Source organism: Aphis gossypii, chromosome X (genome assembly GCF_020184175.1).
Source record: "Aphis gossypii isolate Hap1 chromosome X, ASM2018417v2, whole genome shotgun sequence".
In the NCBI taxonomy this organism is placed as follows: domain Eukaryota; kingdom Metazoa; phylum Arthropoda; class Insecta; order Hemiptera; family Aphididae; genus Aphis; species Aphis gossypii.
The window spans coordinates 3371568-3384912 of NC_065533.1; the positions used below are offsets into that span (position 1 = coordinate 3371568).

Genomic DNA, 13345 nt, shown 5'->3' on the forward strand with positions numbered 1-13345 from the left:
TTATTATAATATTGTTTTTTATTGCCCAACAGCCCGCCATTGGTCGCCGCCGCTATGAATACGAAGAAAAACGAAGGGGTAAAATTTAAGGGCACATCAATCTCAGTGAATTTAACCAACCCACTGAAGTTCACAGTGTGTACTGACCACGTCAGTATGTTACAATTGGTAAGATATATTATTTTTTTGATATACAAATTTTACTTACACGTATCCAAAGAAAATTTAAATTTAAGTTTTATGATCTCGTGATTAGGGGACATAACTGCATGCGAGCAACAGTGAAGGGTTGTTCGACGAAAACGACAATACTAATTGTCACTAATGCGATTTAAATACATTAAGTCTAATATTATTACATACATTATGATTCATTCAACACGGGCTATATATTAATAAATGTTTATTTCATAAACTATATTATTATTATCGTATACAACAGTGTATTCGATTCAGGTGATTAAATCGTTTTTAAAGTATCTTAGTATTTTACACATTTAAGTATTTTACTCGTTATAGCATCTAAAGAATGTATCAGAACGCTCGTTTTTCTTTTAATAATTTTAAAAAATCGTCGACTTCTCGGAAAAAGGTTATAAAAATTTTGCCCGTTCTCTTATACGTTAAAACACTGTGCTGCGTCGAACTTGACCGCACTTGACCCACCATTATAATGACATAATATTGTTGCAGATTTCCGAGGAATTAAAACGTCGACTAGTTTTGGTTTTATGCCGATACATTCTAATTAAATTTAAATACCCGTGCAACAACCGTACTATCTAATGTCGTACCGTAACACAACAATTCAACCAGCGGTGTGACTAGCTGAAATAATGTATGTCCACTCGCATACCGAACACACAACGAACGTCCAACTTGATCGTGCAATATTAATCATATAAGATAACAATGTAACATACAAACAACTCAACCAGCGGTGTGACTAGCTGAAATAATGTATGTCCACTGGAACACCTACTGAACACAACGAACGTCCAACGTGATCGTGCAAAATTAATCACAGGATAATAAAATAACATAATATAAAGAATTTGCGAAATCGAGTAAGTCGTCAAAAGTTGTAATTACGCGATCACCCGTTGATACGCGCCTGTGACTACGCGTTGTCACAAATTCGCTGTCGAACTTCGCGAACGGTTTAATTCCGAATTTTACTTACCGCTAAATTATTTCCGGCTTTATCGAGAAAGATAAACTTAATTAAACGTCCGTCTTTAACAGTATTTACATATTTTATTATCGTTGGTTTTTCACCGTTAAACACAAAAATGTTGAACTATGAATTCGATTTCGTGGCGGAATCGTAACAGGCGTGTACTTGAATACATCAACACCGTTGAGAATAATAAATAATAATTATTGTTCACATGTAAATTAATGTCTATGTACCTACGTCAGAACGATTCCGTTTGCTTTGTGTTAACGATAAACTATAATAATATCTCAAGATATTCTATTCACATAAGAGTAGTGTGACAAAGCCTTAGTATAAAGAAAATCAACAAGTTTATTTTTATCATAACTCAGCATGAAAAACCGATCCGGACAGTCAGTTCTGGATTGTCGTCCAGTGTTTTTTTTTGTGTTTTTATTTTCTATTTGCGTCGATTCAGAATACAACAACTACAGCAGGAACACCGGATAAGCGGTAATGGACTTAACATGATGAGGCTATGACTTTAGCCGTAAATTATTATGATCGGGGTTTGGGAAACATAACTTAAATATCATAAGCCCTAAAAATATTAAAATACACATTAAGGTACTTGGATATATTTATTAGAGTTGAAAATATTTTTGGTTATATTTTAATAAGAATCATAAATACTAGATTTATACTACTTACAGTGTAATAGATTTAATTTCTGTAATAATTTATTAAATGTGTCATTTAAAAAAATAAAACAAAATAATAGAGTGTTAAGTATGTTGTATTAATTTACGGCCAGTTTCAATTAGTAACAAAAGATATAATTGTAAAGTACACAAAACATGAAAATATATTTGCATTAAGTTCTCACTATTGATATTTGGGATTCACAAATCAGATTTCTTTTAAACTTTGCTATATATTTTAAAATAAAGTTTATCAAAAATAATTTATAAATTCTATCATCATCTGAACCCTGATCATGGTAGCTTATGTGGATGCTGCTCGTAGAGAAGCCGAAGCAAACAACGAAAGGTAATGAGTCATTACTAATGACTAAATAATGTAATTACGATTTAGTGTGTATATTTTTTTTTTTTTGGTTTACCCTAAAATTGAGTTTTCTGTGTTTAAGAATACTAATAATATATTGCAGGGTATCTCTTTGGTAGGATTTTCGCAACAACTCATTTCTTGTTAAATTATTTTTTTTAAATAAGTCTAATAACTCGTACTTGATGAATGGCGATTCGCTTTTTATAGATCATCTTATTACATTATTAAATCGCATACAATACATGAAATATATCATATTGAATTTTTAAATTTAAAATTTAATAACAATTAATTTTTATTTCAAAATAAAACATAAATAGAATTTAATATTCTTTATTAACTCGGAGCTCAATAGATTTTTACGTATTTTCCACAGTTGTTTTTTATTTGTTATTTTCTATTATTTGTATAATATAAGAATATGTAACTTCTTAATTGCATCGATATTAAACGTTAATTTTTATCAAACATCTTGATTTAGGTACAAATCAATTACTTACTGTTTAAACTATGCTACTGATTTCATTTCCATGATAGTGATATGTTCCTGTTATAAATTTAAATTATACTTACCTACAATGATTAAATTACTGTGTATAATAATTTTTGTTTTTATAAGGTTTCTTTGTTAACATTAATTTAATAAATTAACTTTGAAAATTAAAAAAATATTTATTCACTTTTAACCAAGTATTATTAAAATAATAATATTGAAATTTGATAAATTAAAAAAAAAAAAAAAATAGTTTTTATACAGAAAATAAAATTGGAATTAAATATAATTTCTTTACACCAGAGTTGTTGCAGTTAGTGAATCCTAACTACGGGATATCCCTGTTTAAAATACTTTTAATAGTCAACAAGTGGTTATTTTGAAGATATGGGTTTAGCGATTGGATAATATGCTGTAATGCCGATGTACACAAAACATGTAAAGAAATTTTATGACGAATCATTGTAAAAAATTAATACTTTTGAGTAACAAAATCGTAATGATCACTGATACAAATTTAACTCGTTGATTGCAATTAAAAGTTGTCTTCAATCATTTTCACTTCATTTTTTATTCACTGTGTTAGTTAGGTGACTAGATTCCGATTTTATTAATATTTGACAAGTTTAATATTAACAACAAGGGATTAGGATTACATATTGTTATTTATTACAATAATATTATTATAATAATATATTTTAATAAGTAATAACTTTTGTGTAAATTTGGTAAAATATAATTTCAATTTTACGTATGAAAACAAGATAGAATATCATAAATATTTGTAATGTATTTTAATAAAGCAAATTTAATACGTTCATCTTTAATTTTAATAATTCAATTTTAAAATTAATTAATTTGATTAGTATGATAGTAGGCGAATAAGTAAATTATTAAGGTTTGTTTGTATTTTTTGGTATGTATTCAATACATAATTAATATTTTGCATTCTGAGTAAAACTATTGATTTTTAATGACATATTAATCACATCAAAGTTTCTCTTTTGTATATTTTATAAATATTGGACAAAAGAGTTGTAATTTATAGAGGTAACATTTGTTGAATTTTCTTGAAAATTTTGAAGACCGATCGAAATTGTTTAATATTTTGTAGTATTTAATTGCATTCGTTTTTAAAACATGCTTTTTTACATTTATTTATTTGTTTTATTATTAATTATACTGTGGCAACTAAGGCCATTGGGTGATATTTATAGATTTTACATGCTATATAAGGATTATTTTAAATACGAGTAGTACGTTGAGTAGAGTAGAGAGTTGAGTCTTGTTGAATAAGTTGTGTGTGGCATTTGATTGTGGGTGGCAGAAATTGAGATAGAGTCTAGGACCTAGAATCTAGGTTGAGTGATAATGAGAGTAAATCTGGAAGCATAGCTATGTCTCTGTACTGGATATATACAAAATTCGGTGAAAATATATTTGATATCTAAGCGGACTTCGCAAGTGGTGTATTTTGGGGCATCTTCTTTGTCCATTAGGCAACTTTGTAAAATGTGTAGGTGACCAATTCTTAGTTTAATACTGATGACTTGGTGCTTTCTGGGTAATTAGAAAGAAAAAGACCAGTAATGTATATTTTGTTTGATTTCGTGTATTTGTTGGTATGAGAAGATCATTGTTGGATCCATGTACATTTTTTTTTATTAAAGCTAGTAAACTATTGAGCGAGATGATTTTGGATAGAGATAAATGTGTAAACAAGATTGAATTTTTGGCTACTTGGTCGGCGCGATTGTTTCTAAAAATGTTGAAGTGATTGGGGATCCAGAATAGTATGATCTTAAAGTTGCTAATTATGTATATATAATTTTTAATATAGAGGCGCATGCCCGAAGGGTTAAATACGTGTTTTTAATATTGTTGATTACGCTAAGAGAATCTGTAAAAATGATTATGTCTTTGAGCCTTTGAGGTCATATTTTTTTTGTAAGATTTAAAGTTTTGAGTATAGCTATGTATTTTGAGATAAATATTAAACCAAGAGTTTGAAAGTTTATACATGTACTCAGAGTCATCCTAAACCACGATAGCGCCGACATCGTCCGTTAGTTCACGGGCGTTAGTATAAATTTTTTCCATTGGGATTGTTTGGATTACATTGAAGTAGTAATGTTTGTAAATTAATGGGTTTTTTTAGTTTATTTTTAAGTGTTTGTGTTTATAGGATAAACTCTATCTATGGTGTGTGATAGTATGTGAGATTGAAAGTATAAAAAGATTTTTAATTGATTTTCTTCAAGTAAATTATGTATTTATTGGAAATTATGAGTAAATTTAAGTAATAAAATAGTTCTGGTGAGTCTTAATTTCTGGTTTAATGATTATTTTTTTTAGTGAAGAAATAACTTAAGTTATGGATGCTTGGAATTAGATTCGACCGGTTAGCATCGATAGAAATTCTAAGACTAAAGTTGAGTTTTCTGATGGATGATTTGTAGTAGTAGTGCCAGATGAAAGTATCATAATTAAATTTTGATAGAATAAGGGATTTATAGAGTCATATTATTATATGGACCTTGGAACCTCAGGTGTAATGTAAGATAATTTTAACAATGTTGAGCCCGGGAAAGATGGTATTTTTAAGAAGTTTGATAAGTTGTGATCATAAGAATCTCTTGTCTAATTTAATACTTGCAATTTTTATTGTAGTGCTGTTAGTTTGTAACGAAGTTAGTGACCACCAATGTTGATATTTAAAGGATTGTTTTTTCGTTTTCTTGAAAACAATGAGTAGCAAGTAGATTAAAACCAATTTATCATCATTAATCTTTATGGTGTTTAATGGTTGTTATACTTTTATTGCTGTAAAAAATATTGAAATTATCAGCATATTAATTAATATGTTGATGGAACAAGTAATATTTACTATGTTTTTAGTAATGTTGTTGGTTGCAACGAGAAACAGAGTTACTGATATTGTTAAGCATTGAGGGACATTATTAATTTGCGAAAATGATTTGGATAATATTTGACTGATTGTCATTTGGATAGTTCTAATTTTTAAAAAATTACAAATTAATTTTAATATAATCTGACTGTAGCTGAGGACTGGGTTAAGTTTGTTAATAAGTATAGAAGATTTTCCAGTTGTGTCGTATGCTTTTAACACACCGAGACTGATCATCCCGAGATATGAATTAGAGGTAAAACAGTTTGAGGTCTAGTAATTTATTTTTGTTAAGCAGTTATACTAACTTTTGTTTTTTTTTTTTTGGAACCTATATTGTTCTGGATTGAAATAATTGACTTTTTCTAGAAAATAAGTGAGTTTTAAATTAACATTTTTTCAGCTAACTTGCATAGTATATTAAGAAATTAAATCGAGCGATATTCGTCTGAGGTTCTTTTTTGGATAATTTATTAAAATGACAATGTTATTTTTTCACTAATTTGGGAAAAAATTGGTAGCCACGTGTAGTTATATATTTTAAAGAGAGCTCTGTATAAAATATATGTACGAAATATTGCTGGAATCAGCGTTCTTACTTGTACATTTTCTTAGTGTAAAAAAGAGTTCATTTAGTGTGATTGAACCATATAATTATGAGTGGTGAACAATAACGAGGGAAATTGGAGATATTAAAGGCGATTGTGAGTTTTCAAGAGATCTTGGTTGTAGTGCTTCTTATTGAAGCTTCCGTTGAAGTGTTTGGTTAATTACTTATTTTAGTGCTCTTTAGATATAATTACTAAAATGTCCAGAAATAATTTTTGTTATCACTCGGGTTAATATTTATAAAAATCTAAATTGTTGGTTCTTTACAAAAAATTTGAATTGAAAAAAAAAAAAAAAGCAATAAAATCTTGTAACTATACGAATTTATTGATTTACATCGTTTTAGTTATTTGATTATTGAATATAATATTATTATATTTTTGGAATAACATTTCAGGCAAACGGTATATTCATTTACACGAGCCTAATTTTTCAATTATTTATTTGTTTTTATTTATTTTTTTTTTTTTTGGGACTTATGGCATTTTTGATTAGCGCTGCAGAGTATGGCTATTTTAAGTTTCATCTCTTTGTTATGTCACTTGTTGCGTCATAGGACCAAAATAACATTTGTAATATTATAAAAAAAGTGGTTGCTGCTGGTTAGGTATGGCGTTACTTTCCAATTGATTGAATGAGTTAGTGATGTACTTGGAAATAGTAGATCAATGTTTGATAGATTGTCATTTTTTAAATTGATTATTGTGCTAAGTGTTATTTAATAATATAATGTTATTGTTTTCAAAGATTTTTTCTATAAAATTACTACTTTATTCTGTTAGTCGAAGCCATTTTACATTGTGACTATTAAAATTACCAATTGTTATGAATAGCTGCTATACTTGTTTTTTGATTTTTTTTTTTAATATTTATTTTAAGCTTCAACAATACTGTTTTTAGCCCACTTCTAAATAACTTTTAAAAACATGAACTGAAATGTATAAGTATTTTTTTTTTTAATACAAACATTGATACATTATTTACAGTAATTTACTTAAATTTATAATGTGGAATAATTTACAGATAGGATCTATGTTCTTGTTTTTGAGGGGTGGTGGAGTGAAAAAGGATTCTTGAGTATATTCATAGCTTCGATGAATTTGAGGCAGATGATGACAATATGTTCTATTCTAATGTTATATCACAAGTTTCACATACAGGCCCTGGTTCTTTTTTCAATGAGATGAACATGGTTTAGAAGAGATTGTCCTATTATAACTCGAGTAATGAATAGTGAACACTTTTTCTCTTCTTTTTGTGCAAGGAGCGCATAATTAAATTTTTTTATGTATAATTTTACGTTTCTCAATTTTTTGGAAATAGGAAGATTTTCCTAAAAATTCCGCCATTCTTTCATTATTTTCTGATTGATTATAATGAACATTTCAAATGAGGATGATGTGTTGATTTGAATGGATAATGGAGATAAGATGACTTTGAGGACTATCATTTCTGTTTTCTCGTTTTTGAGTATTCCAACGTGTGAGGAGATCCACATGAAACATGTAGGATTATTTATTTCATATATTAGTTTTTGTATGTGTTTAACAATTTCATTTCTTGGATAAGGGTTTGATATTAATGTAAGGGTACTCAAAGAGTCACTAATAATAATGCTGTAATTCGTTGTGTTAGAAGATGAGATAATTTTCAGTGCATGATAAATAGCTCAAGTTTCAGCTGTACACATATATACTAGAGAATGACGGTTGTTGGAAAAAATGATTAAAAAAAACCCACACTACGTTTTTTTGTTTTTTTTTTAAGCATTTGTATATATTTATGTATATTCCGGTTATTTTTGAGATAAAATGTTCGAAAAATGATTATGCATATAATTCAATTATCTGGATAATTTTGGCAGAATTTGGCTAGTTAAGTATTAATTATTGGCGAACAGAACCAAGGTGGGAGAAGGAGTGGAATTTTGCTTAGTGATCGTGATAGAAAACCTAGTTTTTCACTAATGGTTTTAAGATTTTTAAATATTGTGCATCGGTAAGGTAATAGGTTGGTAAGAATTGGATTGAGGGTGATAGACGATAGTTTTTGTGATATGATCAGATCAGTTTTTAATTTTAGAGATATATTTTAGTATTTGACTTTAGCATCTATAGTGAAGGAAAGATCATCTGAGTAAAAGCGTATACTATCAACAGGAATCGTCCGAAAGGCTCCTGTAACCAAATGCATACCTTGATTGTGGATAGTTCCAGATTATTGAGATTTTTTTTCTTGTTGAATTGTTGATTATGTCACCGTAGCCAATAGCTGAAGCCTGAAAGTATTAGTGCTTTGTGAATTATAGTTAGGCTCTTTGTGTCGGATCTTCAAGTATTGTTTCCGAGTATTTTGATCGTGTTCATTCTTGATTGACGTTCTGCTTTTAGTTTTTTCAGATGAGGTCGCCAGGAAAGATTGTCGTCAAAAATAAGGCTCAGGATGCTAATATTATTTCAAAAAAAGTAGTGTTTTCACGAAACTAATATTGGTTGGGTATCATTCTTTTTTTTTATTGAAGATGATACACTGAGTTTTTGAGTTAAAGAAAGTGCTTGTTGAAACAAAAAGATGGGGTTGTTTTAATTTGTGATCTACTACAAGAAATGTTGCAACCGTCTGTGAATAAAATAAATTTAAAAAGGCAAGATAAATTTTTACATACCTATTCGTTTATTACTACCAGAAAAAAAAGTAACACTGAGAACTGATCCGTGTGGGAGTCCATCATTTATAATATGGAAAAATAGATATTATCGTAGATTTTCACACTAAATTTTCGATCTTTAAGGAAGTTCTTTATGAAAATGAAGCCTTGACATTTTGCCTGGTTGGATCGTAATTGTTTAAGGGGATGTCAGCGCACTATTTGTTTTCTCTCTCTGGCCCATGCTCAACTAAGACAAAATTCATTTACGCAGAATCATTTTTTCTATATTTTTAAGTTATCTTAGAGTAAAATTACCTATTAAAAAAAAAGATAGATCATAATATTTTTGAGGAAATAACATATCTATTTTATATTTTATTGTTATTTGACTTTGTATGTGACTTTAAAAATAAACAAAATAATGTTATAAATTTAAACGTGTTTAAATTGTTTTGAGGACCATATTTTGATAAATCGATATGTCATTCCCTCAAAAATATTATTCTATATCTTTTTTGTAATAGGTGTTTTTATTTTAAGATTACTTAAAATCACAGAAAATATGATTCTGCGTAAATGCGTTTTGTCTATGTTGCGTATGGGCCAGAGAGAGATAACAAATAGTGCACTGCCATCCTAGTTAGAGTGGCTAATTAATCTTCTGATGAGAGATTTAAAAATGAGGTTATCTAATTTAGTGAATTTAGCTGTTATACTGCGATCAGTCAATGAAGGTCTCATTTATTCAATCAATTTGAGAATATAAATTGTATTAAATTCGATTTGTTTACATAAATCATGTATGTTAATGATTTTGTTAGAAAAAAATTTCCATTTTGTATCCGAGAGAGATATTGTTGATAGATTTGTTGATAGGTCTTTATTTTGAAGAGAATTTTCAGATGCTACTTTGAGTTGTTCATTGAGTTTATCAGTGATGCTGCGAGCGGAGGAAGAAGATCTAGATCAGTGTTTAAGTTTTTTGTTGGTTTCGCCTTTAGCGGAGTTATTTTTGGCTAGTTGCTTTTCGTGTGTTTCCATAATGAAGAGAGTGAATTTAGGTGATAGCGGTGATGATGAGGATGTGGATTCAGAGGCTGATCTTTTGCAGTTAAACTGGTGTTCTTGTGAAACCGATATAATTGCGTAATCTACATTGTGAGGGATTTGATTATTTTTTTGATTAATTGTCTGTTTAATATTCAAAGTTTTCTCGGCGTTTTGAAGGTCTGTGATGTATATGGGTGAATTTTCATTAGAGGTATCCATATTTTCGGTTTGATAAAAGTTAGTGTATGAAATTTTTTATGAGGATGATACTTGGCCAGTTTTTATGCTTAAGAAACAAGTTTCAGTGTCATCAGTAATAAATAAACAGTATGTAGTGTTCTCCGAAACAACTGTGATCGATTCAGCAGGGAGTTTTGAGAAGTCATTTGGATTTATATAGAGCTGTCTTCGAAAACGTGTGATGTACTCAAATTTATCTAGCTGAAAGCCGGTCTTAAGTGGAGAGATTGGAGATGTAATTTTAACGCCGAAATCCGAAAGGGTTTTGATAATTATGTTGTTCGGGATAGCGGGATAGACGATCGATTATTAGTATTGTACGTTTGACTAGGTTAATTAATATGCGTATTAGTATTTTAATATTATCAATGTATATGGCCGAATATTAATTATGTCATAAGTTATTTTTAAGCTTTTGAGGAATATGCTAGTATGTATTCAGTTTAATAAATGATTACATTTTCAGATATGGAGACAGTGTTTTTTTAAGTGATGTGTATATTGTATACTTACAATTTCCATTTCCATTTAATTCGATTTAATTTTTTGTAAAAACTATAAATATTAAATTTCATTATTTTGATTTAGTTCTTTTTGTGTGGTGGAGGGTATTGTATAAAGGGGGTATAATGTGGTATAATGTAGTTATCTGGCGAGTACATTTTCGATCAATTTCTAGATCGATTGTTTTAATTTTTTTAAGTCACTTAAGCTCTTATATGTGTTGAACTAGAGGAGCTGATGATGATGATGTGGTGAAACCCAATGTTTGTTAAATGCAAGATTGGTAGCATTATTCCAATTTATTGTGTTTTCATCTAGATTAATGTTTGTTGATGATTTAATATGAGAATTGGTAGTTTATATTTGATCGGTTTGCTTCTTTTCTGAGGTTTATATTTATGTTTTATTTACTGAGTGTGTATGGAATGAAATTTCCATGTCGGTTGATTTCACCCTTTTGCAGGTAGATGTGTGGCATATACATTTTTAGTTGAAATATGTTATTTTATCGTTGATGAAGAATATACATAATTAGGACAGGATTGTATTTTTATGCTTGAAGTTGTATCAATTTGTTTAATTAGCGAGGTTGTTATTATGGTAAGCTTGTTTGCTGAATTGATTGCTATAATATTTTGTGAATTACGAAAAGTTACAGTTATTTTTGGTGATTTTATTTTGGCCGAATGATCTTTGGCGTCGTTGGCATTTATTTTATATAGGTTATTGGATCAATTAATGATTATATTGCCTCTAGAATGGAGATTTTGTGAATATGCTATAAGAAGTTTGGAAAAGTCGCACTCGTGATATACACGTGCTGATTTTCGAAGGTTGAAAAGTACTGCATATTTTTTGTAACATAGATGTAGGTATAGAATATCAGTCTCTACTCACAGTCGTAATAACCAAGGACATTGATTATACATACTTACAAAATCAGCTGCTACAGTGTTAACACATGCGTACTTGGATGAATTTTCATAACCTACTCTAACTATAGCTTAATTTACAATTCTCGTCATTTAGTCATTTAGTTAATTATAATGTAATGATATTAATTATTATTAAAAAGTTAACTTATTTTTGGATTGAAAATATTGTCTGTGTTTAAAATAAAAATTCCAAATTTTATTATTTTTTTGTGTTGTAAAATAATTTCAAAAACGCTACAATTTCAATATTATTTTGATTGATTTAATAACAATAGTTTTCAATCACCCACTATTTTTTTGAACACAACAATTATTTAAATGAAATTTAAAAAATGTGAAACTGTGTTTATGGCATAATTAATGTGTGGTTAGTGATAACTGATAATATATTAATTATTAAATCAAATTAACATTAAAATGTATATATTATTCACATTAAATATATTATGATTCGCTATTAAATAGTAATAAAAATAAACCAGTATTCATTCAAGCATAATAATTTTACTTTTTTTTGAAATTGACTAGTAAAGATGAAAAGGACTAGAAATCGATTATATTAAATAATATATTCTCTGTAAGTAATCGTATAATAACTTATCAGTTATCTTACTTGCAATTATAATATTTTGTCTTGATTTATTTGACAAAACGAGTATATTGACCTTTATAATTAATTAGAAAAATCTGCATCGTATTTCTAATACAAGAACAAATTGTTAGTAAATAATATTATGATTGAACATCCTTGAATAAATAAACGTTTGAGTACCTATTAATAAGTATATAATATTATAATAAATTATGTATTTTTTTTTTGTGTATATGATATATATAATAAAAGTTATACATAATAATAATATATTACGATGTTTATAACCTTAAGTAGTTGTATAAGTAGAATATGCGTTGTATTTATTATGAATATACGAGTTGATTTGTGGTTTGCCTCATGTCATGCTATTACCTGACATCCATCCATCTTTATTTCCGTAATAATTCCAATACCATAAAAATCGCTTACTATTTTAGTAATAGTAATACGACATTATAAATTATATCTTGTACGCGATTCTGTGCGTCATAATATATTTCAGAAACAAAAATGACGTTTGATTTAAGAGTTGATTATAAAAAATTTAACGATCATTGTTCAATGCCTACATTATGTAGAAATGGATTATTGTTTTTATTATTATTAATTTTAGGGTGGATAAAAATCAAAAGTTCAATCACCTGACCAACATTTTTTACCGTGTATACATGCCTGATTGTATTTTTTTCATCATCAAATCAAAGTAATGATTAGTCGAATGCGCGTATTAATAAAAAAAAAGCCATTACATATTTTATACTTATACAAAGTAATTTCATATGTAGCTGCCTACATGGAATACACCAACAGCGGAAACAATGACGAATCATATGACGACAACACCTGTAGCTACCTTAAAACCTATATCATCCGTGCTGAGGTTAAGCGGCGTGACATTATTTCCTTAGCCTATATATTTTCAGACAAATGAATGGCAATTGTTTGATTTCATAAGCAACAATCGTTTTTTTCCATCTCGAGAGATAAGCACAATAGTATTGTACATAACTAAATCGAGTTATAAGAAAAAAACAAAATAATAAATAAATACATGATAGTTGTATGCTTTTGAACTTTTTCGATTGTGATTAGTACGATACAGTTGCAGAACAATCGCAAAATAAGATTCAA

At 28.4% G+C, this 13345-nt stretch overlaps 1 protein-coding gene across 3 annotated transcripts in view; it reads left to right on the plus strand.

The window, feature by feature from the left end:
* Nucleotides 1-13345, plus strand: part of LOC114131789 (uncharacterized) — an 89052-nt gene that overhangs the window by 45182 nt on the left and 30525 nt on the right. For all 3 annotated transcript variants that reach the window (XR_007605468.1, XR_007605469.1, XM_050205156.1), the window contains one exon: nt 33-168. Coding sequence is in view for 1 of the 3 variants with exons in the window: in XM_050205156.1 (XP_050061113.1) it covers nt 33-168 (136 nt within the window). In the remaining 2 variants the exon portion in view is untranslated. The remainder of the gene's footprint in view (nt 1-32; nt 169-13345) is intronic.